The sequence below is a fragment of the Chlorocebus sabaeus genome, chromosome 20, assembly GCF_047675955.1.
Source record: "Chlorocebus sabaeus isolate Y175 chromosome 20, mChlSab1.0.hap1, whole genome shotgun sequence".
NCBI lineage: Eukaryota > Metazoa > Chordata > Mammalia > Primates > Cercopithecidae > Chlorocebus > Chlorocebus sabaeus.
This window is the reverse complement of record NC_132923.1, coordinates 99,037,343-99,053,613: the sequence shown is the minus strand read 5'-3', so window position 1 is coordinate 99,053,613 and position 16,271 is coordinate 99,037,343. Positions and strand designations below refer to the sequence as shown.

Genomic DNA, 16,271 nt, shown 5'->3' with positions numbered 1-16,271 from the left:
GTATTGCTCACTCTTACTGGCTGCCTAGAGCCCTTGAAGGCCTCAAGGCTTTGTAGATAACCTCTTCCAAATTGTATTTTTAGTGGAGACGGGGTTTCACCATGTTGGCCAGGCTGGTCTCGAACTCCTGACCTCAAGTGATCTGCCCGCCTCAGCCTCCCAATATGCTGTGATTACAACCATGAGCCACTGTGCCTGGCCGCCTAGAAACTTTCCTTGTGACTCCAAGCTGGACATTGCATTTGTGGGTGGAGAGGGTGAAATAAGTAAGTGACTTTCACAGAGCTTGGGAAGTGGGAAGGGCAGAGCAAGAATTAATGTAGTTAAATGTTGACTGTGTGAAGGGCACCATGCCATGTGGTAGTCATTACCTCCTTCTGTCCTCACAAAAAACAGATGAGGTGGTTATTATTATCATCATCATCATCACCATTTGACAGAGTAAGACAAGCTCAAAGAGTTTGACATCATGGCCTCAAATCACAAGACAATAGGTGATAGATGTAAAGGCAGGGCTGACACCAGGGTCCCCCTGTCTAATGTACAGAGCTAGTTTCTCTTGGGTATACTGGTCACCCAGTGTCTTCTTCAGGGGAAGAGGCAGGAGTGGCTGGGGCTGCCACCTAGTCACCTTGCCTGATAGTTCATCTTCTTAATAGAAATGAGGCTGGAAAGGTGAGCACCGGCAGATTATAAAGGGCCTTGTCTTCCAATGATAAGTGATACATGAGATGGAATTTTGTTAATGCAGGAGGCCCTAAATGGGCAAGGTTCAAACCCATACTTTCAACTCTTTCATGCCCACTGGTCGACTGGACTGGCATTTCTGGGGACTAAGGAGAGGATTTCCCTAGAGCTCCTGAACTAGAAGAGTTACCCCTGTCATGAGAAATGGGTGCAGTTATACACCCTGTTTCATGTGGTGGAAAAGAAACCAAATGCCTCTGGAATGCTCTACTGTGCCCAATCCTAAACTTAAAAGCAGGTTTAGTAATAATAAAAATAACAATAGTAACTCCATTTTATTGTGAACTTGCTAAGGAATAAAAACAGCATTAAGCACTTTAAACATATTTCATTTCATCATCAAAACAGTCCTGTGGGTACAGTATTATTATTACCTCAGTTTTACAGATGGGGAGATGGAGGCTCAGTGAATCGAACTTCACCTTGACTGGGGTGGCATCAGAACACACCTCATGGGTCACTACCTTGTACTGCCTCTGATTCTCATATCGTCAACCAGCTATTCCCTTGGGGATGTGAGGGACTCGGAACTTTATAGCTATTGTCACTGGGTGATTCCCTTCTATGCTCTTTACAGATATGACTCCTCAGTTCAACTGTGAGCTCTTGACAGCAATATGAGGCAAGAAGTGCATGTTGTTGTTATCCTCATTTTATGCTTGAGAAAAATGATGCTCATTAAAGTCAAGAAACCTGCCAAAAATCACACAACCTGTAAGTGAGTGGCAGAGCCAGGTATGGTTTTAAGGTCTCTTGTCTCTCTATAGAATGTTTTTTCCAGTACACGGTTGTAGAGGAGCAAGAAATGAACAGGTCAGATGAATGACGTTTATATAATGTCCTGAGTCACAGAAAAGAATAGTGGCATAGGGCCTCTGGGGGCCGGTGGCAACACAAATTATGGGAAGGTTAGGGGAGGAAATGTCCTGTTACGGAGATAAAATTTCTCAGGAAGTAATAGTTGTCAGCCCTCTTCTTGACACAGATACATCACTAAAAATGTAGATTTCCTTTGTAGGTGTAAATTTATTTCTACAAAAGGAAGGACAGCTTTTCAGAGCAACTCTTGTGTCTGCAGTTTCTCAGCATAACCAGCTGAAAGAAATAAGCCAGAGAAATATATATTTTGGGGTGACATATTCTGGCCTCCCACAGTCATATTTTGGAGTGGCGTGTCCTGAGCCCCAACACTGTTTTTTGTTGTTGTTGTTGTTTTTTGAGACGGAGTCTCACTCTGTTGCCCAGGCTGGAGTGTAATGGCGCAATCTCCGCTCACTGCAACCTCTGCCTCCCAGGTTCAAGTGATTCTCCTGCCTCAGCCTCCCGAGTAGCTAGGATTACAGGTGCACGCCACCACGCCCAGCTAATTTTTGTATACTTTTTTTTAAGGAGTGACGGGGTTTCATCATGTTGGTCAGGCTGCTCTTGAACTCTTGACCTCGTGACCCGCCTGCCTCGACCTCCCAAAGTGCTGGGATTACAGGCGTGAGCCACCGCCCCTGGCCAGCCCCAACACTGTTAAATCCGAAAATCCGCTTTAAACTGCTCTAGCTTTAAACATACCGCCTAAATACAGCAACCCGTGCCGAGCCGTAAGTGACCGCACATGCGCACACTCCGAGCCCAGCTCAGACGGAGGCCAGTGCCAGCCACGTGTTTCCAAGTGCCCACGCGGACCGAGCGCGAAGGCGAGATCTGGGTAGCGTGGAGAGGCGCTAGCGAATAACAACTGGTTCTTGGAGAGTCACGAGACTAGATCTAGGAAACTACACTTCCCAGAAGCAGCCTGCGGTGACTGCCTGTGTTGGATGGCGTACATCCGGAAAGCCGGCTCCGGATAGGTTGCTTAGAGGAAGTGGGCGGTTCTAAACCACCGGCGGCTAGGCCTGTTTCCGGTAGGAATTAGTGGATTCGGCGGCAGAGGCAGTGCGGGTCCGCAGTTGTCCAGTGAGTTTTACCAAGGCTGCATAGAGATGGCGGCGGCTTTTCGAAAGGCGGCTAAGTCCCGGCAGCGGGAACACCGAGAGCGAAGCCAGGTAGGACCACACAGGCCCCACGAGTGCTGGCCCTTGTCGCCATGTGTTACTCTCTCCCCAACCCTGTCGCCACTGTGGGATCCGGGTCCAAACTGTATATAAATGCACGCAAATGTATGCTAATGACGCTGGTGTGTCTGGGGCGGAGCTTCGTGGGAACGAGTGGAGGGGATTTGTCGTTTCCGTTCTAGGAAGAGCAGGGTTGCTCCCCTTTCCTTGGGGATATAAAAGCTACTCTGGAAGATTTCAGTGTGGTGATTGAGTAAGATAATGTCTGTCAAGTGCCTGGCCTTTTCTGAGGAGTTGAGGTCAGAGCTCATATAGGCAAAACTGCCGGGCTGAAATTGGATCCCATGTCTAATGCTCAGCTCCGCCTGCTGCATATGGGGGTCCTGACCGAAGAGACTGTCCTTACTAATGTGTTATCATCATCACACTGGGCTTGTGGTTCATGAAGATCTGCCACATGTGCTATTTGTTTATGTCTTACCCCTTAATGTTGGCCTTTTCCATTCCCATTATACAGATGAGGAAACTGAGGTCCAGAGTGATGACTTGTCCAGTTACAAACACCAGATTCAGGCAGAGTAAACAGTTCTAGGATTTCTATGGTGGGTGCGTCTGTGTAGGGAGGTTGAGTAGAAATAAGCTTATATGCAGAATCAATTGAAACACTGTCAGGAATCCTGTGCTTAATATCTGATTCAGAAAGGCCCTTAGCATACGTGTGTGCTCCATCTTAATTTTACAGATGAGGAAGAGAGGGGAAAGAGTTGTGCAGCTGACTGATGGGATAGAACCAAGGCCTCTTAACTACAGTTCAGTCTTCCTGCTTAATAGCATATATATCACACTTTTTTTTTTTTTTTGAGATGGGGTCTCGCTCTGTTGCCCCGGTTGGAGTGCAGTGGTACAATCTCGCCTCACTACAACCTCCGCCTCCCAGGTTCAAGCGATTCTCCTGTCTCAGCCTCCCGAGTAGCTGGGACTGTAGGTAGGCACTACCATGCCCTGCTAATTTTTGTATTTTTAGTAGAGATGGGGTTTTGTCATGTTGTCCAGGCTAGTCTCGAACTCCTGACCTCAGCTGATCCACACACCTTGGCCTCCCAAAGTGCTGAGATTACAGGCATGAGCCCCTGCACCTGGCCAAAACTATCACCTTTTGAGCACTTTCTATATGCTAGGCACAGCCCTGCATTTTACAAATGAGGAATCTGGTGCTTAAAGATTAAGATTGAATAGTATATCCAAAGTCACAGTTGTAAGTAGTGGAACTGGATTAGCAGAGAAAACAGAGGGCTTTCAAAGCTGGCTGTGGACATGGCGTGGACATGGCATGGCCATGGCTGAGTAGGAACGGAAGGCCTATGTGGAAGAGGTGAGAAAAAGGCCATCCTGAAAATGTGGGTAAACCATTGACACAAACGTTCCATATTTGAGTCGTTTGGACTTTATCCTGTAGATCCTTCAGTAGGGCAGTGGAGGAGCTACTGAAGATATTTTATATGGAAGGTGTATGTGTTATTATGTAAACTGTTTTAGATCCAATACCAGGTTTCCTTCTGTAATGCGGGTGTACATTCAGGTGGACATGAGAGATTTCAAGAGTTCTGCCTCACCTCATGTTGTTGCTCTTTTGACCCTTTAGCTTGCTTTCTCTACTCTGTCAACCTCCCTTTGTCTACTGTAATTAAAGTTAAAATTATTGGGGGAGGTTTGGTGTTATTTTACTTATTTTTTTGAGATAGTGTCTCCCTCTGTTGCCAAGGCTGGGAGTGCAGTGGGGCAATCACGACTCACTTCAGGCTTGAGCCACTCACTCAAGCCATTCTTTTGCCTCAGCTTCCTGAGTAGCAGGGACCACAGACGTGTACCGTGACACCCAGCTAATTTTATTTTATTTTTTTAATTTGTGGAGATGAGGTCTCACTGTGTTGCCCAGGTTGGTCTCGAACTTCTGGGCTCAAGTGATCTGCTCATCTCAGCCTCCCAGAGTGCTGGGATCGCACGTGTGAGCTTGGCCTTAAATAGCTATTTGTTGCATCACTTGAAGGATAAAAGATGAGAAAGATGACTGTTAAAAATCCTACCCAAATTAGGCCGGGCGCAGTGGCTCACGCCTGTAACTGCAGCGGTTTGGAAGGCCAAGGTCAGGAGATGGAGACCATCCTGACCAACATGGTGAAACCCTGTCTCTACTAAAATACAAAAATTAGTGGGGCATGGTGGTGCACACCTGTATTCCCAGCTACTCGGGAGGCTGAGGCAGGAGAATAGCTTGAAGCCAGGAGGCGGAGGTTGCAGTAAGCCAAGATCGCACCATTGCACTCCAGCCTGGCGACAGCAAGACTCTGTCTCAAAAAAAAAAATCTTACCCAAATTATTATTATACAAATTTTGTTTGTTTGTTTTTTTGAGACGGAGTCTCGCCCTGTTGCTCAGGCTGGAGTGCAGTGGTGCGATCTTGGCCCACTGCAACCTCCGCCTCCCGTGTTCAAGCAATTCTCCCGCCTCAGCCTCCCGAATAGCTGGGATTATAGGCACTCGCCATCATGCCCAGCTAATTGTTGTATTTTTGTGGAGACGGAGTTTCACCAGGTTAGCCAGGCTTGTCTTGAACTCCTGACCTCAGGTGCCCCACTCACCTTGGCCTCCCAAAGTGCTGGGATTACAGCATGAGCCACTGCACCCAGCCTATTATACAGGTTTGCAACACTAGAGAAGTGTGTGCATTTCCCAAAATGTTAACATTATTTGCAACAGAAGAGAACTCAGTCTACTGTGATGGCCCCAGGGAGAATGGGTTCTAGTTTTGGCTCTGCTGCTTATTAGTTCTGTGTTCTTGGGCGTATCATTCTCTAAACGTCATTCTCTTTATGGAAAACTGGGGTAGCAATAGTGCCTGTTTCACCTTCTTTACAAGGTTGTTGTGGGGATTAAATGAAATTGTGTAATGAGCATAGCACATTGCAAGACCCTAACATATACTAAGTGCTCAACAAATGGTAGTATGTAGAAAGATCATACCAAGATCTAATCCTTATACCTTCCGTGCTCTCCAAGCCTATGTCAGAGAAAGGACTTTCTGTCATACTTTTGTCTCATACCTAGTACCACAGGTATAATAATGATAGGAAACTCATGCTGGACAGCTGCTATGTGTCAAGCCATGTGCAGCCATTACCACTTACACGAGCTCCTTGAATCTTCAGGATAACACGGAGAAGCAGGTACTATTTTCATGTTACAGTCAGGAAATAGCTGTTCAGAGAAGTTAAGTGACATGCCCAAGGTCACAGATTGTTCAGAGATAAAACTTGGATTTGAACCCACATCTCCAGACTCTAAATTTAGCTCCCTTACCACAGTTGCCTCCCTGTTACTATGTTTTCCCTTTGTAGTATTTTATAAACCCTTGGATTAAGTTGGTAGTAATTTTAGTACAACTGGCAACTGCTTGCTTAGTGCCGAGTCATTGTTGCCTCTCTCTGTCCTTAATAGGCCAAGAAACCTACTACAGCAGTGCTTGTGACCTGTCTGGTGCTGGCAGGGTCCCTGTCATCCTTGGGCAGAGCCCAGTTGTGGGGAGGGGAGGGGGCAGGGTCATGGGTTAGCTCCAAGGACTGGATTTACTGAGCGCTTCAGAGACTGTTACGTGTCATGTTGATTTGGATATGTGTTCGCGGAGGAAACTAAGCAATGTTGTTTTTTCTTTTGTCTTCTAGCCTGGCTTTCGAAAACATCTGGGCTTGCTGGAGAAAAAGAAAGATTACAAACTTCGTGCAGAGTGAGTTCAGTCTTTCTGGTAGAGGTGCTGCCAAGAAGCTTACAACCTCCTTGCACTGCAGCTGAATTGCCTGAGTGTCCAACAGGGGATAATTTCCTGCCATTGATAAAATGACCAGAGCTCTGGCAGCCTGTCAGATAATTTTTTCTCTGACCCTAAATTTCTGTCTTTGTTTAGGCAGATTATTATTTATTTAACTGTAGTTGCATTGTGAATTATTTGTATTATGTTGTTCCAGATCATTTTCTCACAGTGGCTTTGATTTGGCTCTGCCTTGGTGTTTGAGCCCAAAGCTGAATCTTTTTTCTCTTTGTTTTCTTGAAGTGCAAGATATAATCTGAAATTCCATTTGTTGAGTCTCTTACATACCATGTGTGTGGTGTGGAATGAAGAGATGTGAAAGATGGATTCATGAGACCAAGCGTGGGTGATAATGAACTCTGAAAGCATTTTATAAAACAGTTATCCCCATTCTTCTTCTCTATTAGCACTTTATTTGCAAAATACTTCTTAATTATTTGTTAGCCGTACATGTCAGCTGGGGTCCTTTTTTTTTTTTTTTTCTTTGAGATGGAGTCTTGCTCTGTCGCCCAGGCTGGAGTGCAGTGGCCAGATCTCAGCTCACTGCAAGCTCCGCCTCCCGGGTTTACGCCATTCTCCTGCCTCAGCCTCCCGAGTAGCTGGGACTACAGGCGCCCGCCACCACGCCCGGCTAATTTTTTGTATTTTTAGTAGAGACGGGGTTTCACCATGTTAGCCAGGATGGTTTCGATCTCCTGACCTCGTGATCCGCCCGTCTCAGCCTCCCAAAGTGCTGGGATTACAGGCTTGAGCCACTGCGCTTGGCCAGCTGAGGTCCTCCTTATGCCCCTGGTCTAGATGGTGGTGATGGATTAAATGAGTTTCTGTAGGTCCCAGAGATTTTAAGCCTAATGATAATTAAGTGTTGTTATTGGGCCAGGCAGTGTTCTAGGATATTTTACCATTTTTACACTGATTCGTCCCTCCCAACAACCTTCTGGGATAGGTTACTATTATCGTGTTCATTTTACAAGTGAAATTGGGATGCAGGATGATTTGATAACTTATCCAAGGTTACTTAGCCAGAAGTTGTCAAGTCCAGATTTGAACGCATGCTGTCTGGCTGCAGAGTCCATGATTCTAGTCATTGTGCTATACTGTACTGTGTAGTTTCTGAGTTATATGTGGTCATCTGGCGCCCAAGCTTGCACCATATCCTGTCTAAGGACTTTTAATTTGTACTTTGTTTGGTGTTTCCCTGTAATGATATAAATGGCACTGAAACACATGTGGGCTGGGGACAGTTAATTTCAGGTTCCACTGGAGTAGGAACTGTTGATTAGCTTGTGGACCCTGCGAAGCGTGAGCTCAGCTCAGTGACAGTGGAGCGTCCATCAGATCCAGTCACTGCTTTGGCTTTTTTGAGTTTCGCTCTGTGTGACCTTTTAGATGCTTGTAAAGTTTGCTTATTGTGGGTTTTGGTTTTTAAAAATTATCTTTTTGTTTTTTGCTATGAACCTCATTTAACCTGTCTTTTAGTGACTACCGTAAAAAACAGGAATACCTCAGAGCTCTCCGTAAGAAGGCTCTTGAAAAAAATCCAGATGAATTCTACTACAAAATGACTCGGGTTAAACTCCAGGTGGGTGCCCAGTGGTGTTTTTTTTTTTTTTTTAATTGAGACAGAGTCTCGCTCTGTTGCCCAGGCTGGAGTGCAGTGGCGCCATCTCTGCTCACTTTGCAAGCTCCGCCTCCCGGGTTCACGCCATTCTCCTGCCTCAGCCTCCCGAGTAGCTGGGACTACAGGCGCCCGCCACCTTGCCCGGCTAATTTTTTGTATTTTTTAGTAGAGACGGGGTTTCACCGTGTTAGCCAGGATGGTCTCGATCTCCTGACCTCGTGATCCGCCCGCCTTGGCCTCCCAAAGTGCTGGGATTACAGGCGTGAGCCACCGCGCCCAGCCTTGGTTGGTGTTTTGAGCTCCCCACGTTGGAAAATAAGGACAGAGAGGAGATGGAGAGGAAGGATCCTTGGCCTTAATTTAACCCTTCTCTGGTTACTCCAGGTGCTCTTGGTCAGTGTCCAAGGCAAACCTTCTACTTCCAGAGGAGCGTGCATTTCTGCCTTTGATTGTGGGTTATCTTGCACCCGGAGCTGTTCTAGGGTAGATGACTGGCGGTGCCACACTGAACGTGTGCCTCAGGGGCCTGTGTCTAGGATTGCTGTTAGCATACAGCATTTGATTGTCTTTTTTTTGTTTTGTTTTGTTTTGCTTTGAGATGGAGTCTCTCTCTGTCGCCCAGGCTGGAGTGCAGTGGTGCGATCTCGGCTCCCTGCAACCTCTGCCTCCTGGGTTCAAGTGATTCTTGTGCCTCAGCCTCCCAAGTAGCTGGAACTACAGGCACACACTACTGTGCCCAGCTAATTTTTTGTATTTTTAGTAGAGAAAGGGTTTCACCATGTTGGTAAGGCTGGTCTTGAACTCCTGACCTCGAGTGATCTGTCCATCTTGACCTCCCAAAGTGCTGGGATTACAGGTGTGAGTGACCGCACTTGGCCTATGGTTGTCTTTGTTCTAGATTGATGGCACATGCACTGTGCCAACAACTTATTAATGATTTTTAATGTAATAGGGAATATATCTTTTAAATTTGGGTTTTAGGATGGAGTACATATTATTAAGGAGACTAAGGAAGAAGTAACCCCAGAACAACTAAAGCTGATGAGAACTCAGGACGTCAAATATATAGAAATGAAGAGGGTTGCAGAAGCTAAGGTAATTCATTCTTTGTTCTGATTCGTTTTATTGGTTAAGAAAGGAAACTTAAATATATCAATCTCAAGGTATTTGTTAATTTCTTCTGGCATTTACAATCTTGATTGTAATAATGATTTAGAAGTATAGTTAGCATGGTAGAGTGGAAAGAGTTCAGGTTTGGAAATGACACAGACCTAGGTTTGAGTTCTGGCACTGCCAATTACTAGCCTCATGACAATGGGCAAATTCAACTCCCTGAGGCTCTTCCCTCATTTCTGTCTCAGGGGACTGTTACAAGGATTAAGTGCATCCTGGGAAGTGCCCAGTACCTGATATGTGTTGGGATTCTTTCCTTTAAAAGAATAAAGCAAGTTCTTTGCTGGCTGGCAATAATGATGTGAAATGGTTTAAACTTTTGCAGTTTTTTTTTTTTGGTACCCCAGAAGAATCTAATATAAAGTGAGACCATATTTTGTGTTGTAGAAAATTGAAAGACTAAAATCAGAGCTCCATCTGCTGGATTTCCAGGGGAAGCAACAGAACAAGCATGTGTTCTTTTTTGACACCAAAAAGGAAGGTATGAAATGTTTGAAGGTTTCTGGGACAGTCTACCATGCCAGTCTGTGTCGTTTGGTGTTAGAAACAGACAGTGCCTTAAGGATTGTCTTGAATTTTAGTTGAACAGTTTGACGTTGCAACTCACCTGCAAACAGCCCCGGAGCTAGTCGACAGAGTCTTTAATAGGCCCAGGATAGAGACCTTGCAGAAAGAAAAAGTGAAAGGAGTTACCAATCAGACTGGACTTAAGGTAATTTTATCTGTTGTTATTCACATGTGAGTTTAGGGGAATCTAGGTGGTTTTTTTTTTTTTTGGATTTTTTTTTGTTTTTGTTTGGTTTTTTTTTTTTGCCACTGCATTTAAAAGAATTTTTAAAATTTATTTTACTTTATTTTTTAGTCAGAGTCTGACTGTCTCCCAGGCTGGAATGCATTGGTGCGATCTTGGCTCACTGCAACTCCGCCTCCTGGGTTCAAGCAATTCTCATGCCTCAGCCTCCCCAGTAACTGGGACTATAGGTGTGCACCACCACACCCAGCTAATTTTTGTATTTTTCATAGAGATGGGGTTTCGCCATGTTGGCCAGGCTGGTCTTTAACTCCTGACCTCAGTTGATCCACCTGCCTTGGCCTCCTGAAGTGTTGGGATTACAGGCGTGAGCCACTGTGGCTGGTCTCAGATAATTATTTATGGAATACTCATGAGTTCCCTTACAAAAGTGGATTTGTAGGAGGATTTGATGATGGGATGGAAATGGAGAAGGGCTCTCTGATTTCTATGATCAGAAGATGTGTGGTATAGTGGTCAGAAGCTTAGGTTCTGGCCTTTAACCTGAGTTTGAATCCCAATTCTGACCCTGCATTTTGTGCTTTTATACTTGTAACAAATGCCAGTGTTTTGAAAATGCAGAGAAAGGAATTACTGAAGATTAGAGGATTTGGAACTTTAATATTGAACCTTTAGCAGTGAATACGCACATCAAAAGCTCTTTGTGTGTTTTTATTTTTTTTGAGACAGGGTCTCACTGTCACCCAGGCTGGAGTGCAGTGGTGTGATTATGGCTCACTGCAGTCTCCACCTTCTGGGCTTAAGCGATCGTCCTGCCTCAGCCAACGGTACACACACCAGGAGGTGTGTGCCACCATGCCTAGCTAATTTTTAGTTTTTTTTTTGTAGAAACGGGGTCTCGCTAAGTTGCCGAGGCTGGTCTTAAACTCCTGAGCTCAAGTGTTTCCTTCTGCCTTGGCCTCCTGAAGTGTTGGGATTACAGGCGTGAGCCACCATGCCTGCCCAAAAGATCTTTCATATTGTGTATTGTAGCAAAAATTTTGTTTTGGCTTTTCCTTATGGTGCTTTCCGTCACTGTAACTAGGTTGTGCAGAAGACATGCTTTTCCTCAAAGCCTTCTGGAGTTGAACTCTTCTGACTGATTCATTAAAAAAAAATGCTGTCAATGTGTTTCAAGCAGACAGCTGTTCTGTTTTGATTTGAATCATTTACACCGCATCAGTTTTGCTTCCAATGTTTAATTTCACAGCAGTTTTCTCTAGCTCAGAGGCAGCTAAACTTGCTTTAGTAATATAAATACCCCTAATTAGTTTGACTATATTGGGTAATCCTATAAATCTGACAGTCTGTGCAATAAAGCGAAAACAAAAGCTGTCTGAAACCACTGCTGTGAGACTGTGCTAGAATCCGTGAATTGTTGAAGTCTGAGGCCCAGTAATATTTCCCTCTGTAGATAACACTTCCAGCCGAAGGGTTTGCTCACGAGTGTTCTTGTGATAACCCTGTTGTTTGTCAATTAGGTGTACTTTTTTTTTTTTTTTGGAGACGGAGTCTCACTTTGTCACCCAGGCTGGAGTGCAGTAGCACGATATCGGCTCACTGCAACCTCTGCCTCCTGGGTTCAAGCAATTCTCCTGCCTCAGCCTCCTGAGTAGCTGGGATTACAGACGTCCACCACCACTTGGCTAATTTTTTGTATATTTAGTAGAGACGGGGTTTCACCATTTTGGCCAGGCTGGTCTTGAACTCCTGACCTTGTGATCCACCCGCCTCAGCCTCCCAAAGTGCTGGGATTACAGGCGTGAGCCACCGCGCCCGGCAATTAGGTGTACTTTCAATTAGCCATGTCACTGACACTTCTCAAGAGTTGTGGTAGTCCCTAGAGAGATTAGTATTCCAAATTCCCATGTAGAATAGTTCATCAGCATAGCTTTTGAGAAGTTAGGGAGGTTTAGATTTTTGCCATTTTTGTCTAGTAGTGTTGTTTCTTTCTGTTTTGTTTACTGCAAAATTATTTTTATTAAGAGACTGCTGGTGGGTGGATTGCAAGGATATTTTGTCTGTAACTTGGAGTGGGTAGACAACCCATGAGTGAGCTTTAGGAGGTCTGTGAAAACCCCCCTTTCTCACTGGTATTTTGTGCAGATAGGTATGTGCTTGCACAACCTTTTACAAACGTGTATGTACATTTATCTCAAGAAAGATGCCAGGCTGGGCGTGGTGGCTCATGCCTGTAGTCCCAGCACTTTAGGAGGCCAAGGTAGGTGGATCGCTTGAGGTCAGGAGTTCGAGACTAGCCTAGCCAACATGGTGAAACCCTGTCTCTACTAAAAATACAAAAATTAGCCAGGCATGGTGGTGGGCGCCTGTAATCCCATCTACTAGGGAGGCTGAGGCAGGAGAATTGCTTGAACCCAGGAGGCGGAGGTTGTAGCGAGCTAAGATCATGCGATTGCATTCCAGCCTGAACTGTAGAGCAAGACTCTGCCTCAAAAAAAAAAAAAAAAAAAAAAAGAAGAAAGATCCCAAAGCTTTCATCAGTTTCTCTAAGGTTGATGATTTCCCAAAACCTAAGGACCCTACTGATCTTTGAGGAGTCGTTAGCAGTGAGAATTCTCTGGTCAGCTTCTGCTGAAAAAATTATTGTGCTTTCTGAGTGGTAAGATTTTCAGGCACCAGCACACTGCCTGGGGACCTTCTGTTGCAGACTCTTCTGTTGCTCTCCATTCACTTTGTGTAGGGTTTCCAACACTGATTCATTCCTGCTATCATCTCAGGTGACTGTGGCACTCACACAAAGGTTGAAGCAGCTTAGTGTAGTAGTGGAAGGATTCCTGGGATTTGTGAGAGGGGGACAGTCCTGACTCTGCTCCAGGTGAGCCATGTGTCCTTGGACCACTTACTTCTTCTCTGGGCCTCATTTTTCTGCATTTGTAAATGATGGGTTTTGATAAGATAGTCTACAGGGTTCCTTTTTTATTTAAAATTTTTTTTTTGAGACAGAGTCTTGTTATGTTGCCAATGCTGGTCTTGAACTCCTGGGCTCAAGTGACCCTGCCTCCTCAGCCTCCCAAAGTGCTGGGATTACGGGCGTGAGCCACTACATCTGGCCCAGGGTTCCTTTCAGCTGCAGAATGTGATGTTCCTAAAATGGGTAACTTTATTGTTACCATATTATGTTGATTCTGGCGAAAGGAGGGAGTTGATGAACTATGCAGTTGGCTTAAATGGATTAAGAAACAGTTTCTTACTCATTTTTGTCCTGTTCATTGTTCACTGAGAATGTGTGTGTTTCTTCTCCAGCGAATAGCTAAAGAAAGGCAAAAGCAATATAACTGCCTGACACAGCGGATTGAACGAGAGAAGAAATTGTTCGTTATTGCTCAGAAAATTCAAACACGCAAAGATCTTATGGTGAGGAGAGAGAGCCTTAGGCCTTTTTTTTTTCCCTTTTCTTTCTTGTAAAGGTCTTAACTCAGACTGGATTTCAGCTGTGTGTAAATCAACCCCAGTGAAAATGTCTGCTCCTCAGGGGCAGTGGTTTGAGCCAGTGTCTGTTACTCTGACAGTGTTGAAATGTGCCTTGATTAAGAAGGTAATAAGGGGGTTATTAGTCAGTGCTTTGGAACAGCAAAGGGTAGGATCGGGTAGCATATGAACTTTATAGCTTATGAGCAGCTCCCGTAACATTTAAACAGGTTAACAAAACAGTGCATGTCACTCATTGGTGTTTAAAAATAGACAACATTGTGTAGTTAAATAGCAGAGCTGAGGAATATAAGATGCCTCTTTCATATTCTTATCATTCCTCTAAATGTCAAATTCTTTAGCTTTGTAGATCATTTAGGTTAGCCTTTCTCAACTGGGGTTCCGTGAGAGAATTAAAATTATAATTTTAAATGAAACAAATACTTGAACGCCTTTCTTTTCAATTTTCCCAGGACTGTACATAGCTAGTACATTCTAGATGCCTAGGGGAGAAGTTAATTCATTGCCTACAGTGGATGCCTTGGGCAGTAGGGCTTTGTGTGTTCTCAACTTTGAAAAGGGCTGCTAATAGCTAGTTTATCAACCTTTCGATTTTACAAAACCATTTCCTTCTCTTTACTGATTACCTTTTTACTCTTTTTTAGGATAAAACTCAGAAAGTGAAGGTGAAAAAAGAAACTGTGAACTCCCCAGCTATTTATAAATTTCAGAGTCGTCGAAAACGTTGACATGTCATAGATAAGCCTCGTCGTTCTGCATCAAAAATCTGTTGCCTTTTTCTAGTAACTTCAAATTCCATTAGTCCAAATGGCATGGTTTGTAACCATAACTAAATTGTCAGTCTGACATTTAATGTCTTTCTGTGGACAACATTAAATCCCCCTCTCTTCTGTAATTGTTTTTGGTTTGTGAAATTAGTCTTATTTTTATATACATAATTTTTTTTTCCTTTGAGATAGGGTCTTTGTTGCCAGGCTGGAAGTGCAGTGTGTGATCATGGCTCACTGTAACTTTGAACTCCTGGGCTCAAGTGATCTTCCTGCCTCAGCCTCTTGAGTAGCTAGTACTACAGATGTGTGCCACCATGTCTGAGTAATGTTTAAATTTTATGCAGAGACCAGGTTTTGCCATGTTGGCCAGGCTGGTTTTGAACTCCTGGGCTCAAGTGATACTCCCACCTTGGTCTCCCAACGGGCTGGGATTGCAGGGTTGGGCCACTATACCCGGCCCAAAATTTTTTTATTATGAAACATAGGATCTCATTACAGCAGATTTGGAAAATAGATTAATTCATTCCTAATCCCAGTGCTTATTCAATAGTAACAAATATTTATTGCATAGTTAACTGTGCTAGGAGCTAGAGCTGTGGAGGTGGACAATTACTGTGAGTAGTCTAGTTGCTTTTGTCCATTTTGTAAAACGCATCACTTTTTGTCCATGTTTTTGTGTTTTGTAGTTACAGTAAACAACTTGATGTCCTACTTTTTAATTAAATCATTAGCTCTTTCCAAGTTTGTTACATCACAAAAATTTTTACAGTAATACGTGCTAGAGTAAACATTAAAATAAACATTATTTTTAATGATTGCATAGTGTTTTATCTAGTGGATAGACTGATTTTACCATCACTCATTCTTCTTTTATTAGCTATTCAGGTGGCTTCATAAATTATCCAAGGAGGAATTTTTTTCTCTCACTTAACAGCTGCAGATAGAAACTCTTGGAACAAGGAACCTACGGGAGCACCTCTTCTTTATTGATGAAGCCCAAATCAGAATAGGCCTGGCTGTGTCTCTGCCCTCTGCACTCCATGTCAACTCACAATTCCAAGGCCAGAATAGCTTGGTGCAGACCTTCACTCTGGGAATATGGACCTCTGGGTGTGTTAGCCAGCTTCTTTCTCTTCCCTGGTTCTCTCCTTCCTTTGTTTGCCCATGTCAGGATTATAGGCCAAGGCCAGTAAGGACAGGACTGAACATGCTTAGAGCAAACATGGGAGAACAGGGACCGGGGTTCTGGGGCTTGCTCAGCCCTTACCCCATGGAGGGAGAACAGCCATGTGTGGATTTTAAGGCTTTAAAAGAAATTTGTTAATAATAAGTGCCCGTGATAGTGAGGTTCCTGTACAAGCCTAGACTGGAAGCCTGTTTCCTCAGGGTGTACCCAGTGGAATTTACATCAGGGGCCTTGGAAAACAGGAAGGACCAGGAAACAGAAGCCAGTAGGTTTTGCCTTCAGGAAGGAAGTCCTTCCCATTGTGTGTGTGCACTCCCTTCTGGGGACGTGCTGAGCTCAGTCAGTGCTGACAGTTTGAGAGACTTGAGGATGAAACCAGGGAAGGGGCTCATCATGGTGATACTGGACAGAGGAGTGAGCAGACTAAGCAGCAGTCTGATCCAGGGGTCAAGCAGCTGGATGCTGCTACTCCATCTTTTGCCCCTGCTGGATGGGAAAGTGGGGGAGAGGACAGGGAATAGACCTAAATGCCTCCTCACAAACCATACACCCACATGAAGGTAGGCTCGCCTCATGGAATCTCATGTTCATAGATGCACAAGGCACATATAACTCAGGCCTCATAAA

At 44.5% G+C, this 16,271-nt stretch overlaps 1 protein-coding gene across 1 annotated transcript; it reads left to right on the top strand.

Moving 5' to 3' along the window:
* Positions 1-2,623: 2,623 nt before the first annotated feature.
* Positions 2,624-15,278, top strand: UTP11 (UTP11 small subunit processome component). Its single transcript, XM_007979320.3, has 8 exons — positions 2,624-2,783; positions 6,512-6,573; positions 8,134-8,236; positions 9,257-9,370; positions 9,836-9,929; positions 10,030-10,160; positions 13,503-13,613; positions 14,333-15,278. Exons 1-8 carry the CDS (start codon positions 2,721-2,723, stop codon positions 14,414-14,416), a joined length of 762 nt encoding a protein of 253 aa, XP_007977511.1. The 5' UTR covers positions 2,624-2,720; the 3' UTR covers positions 14,417-15,278.
* Positions 15,279-16,271: the final 993 nt, after the last annotated feature.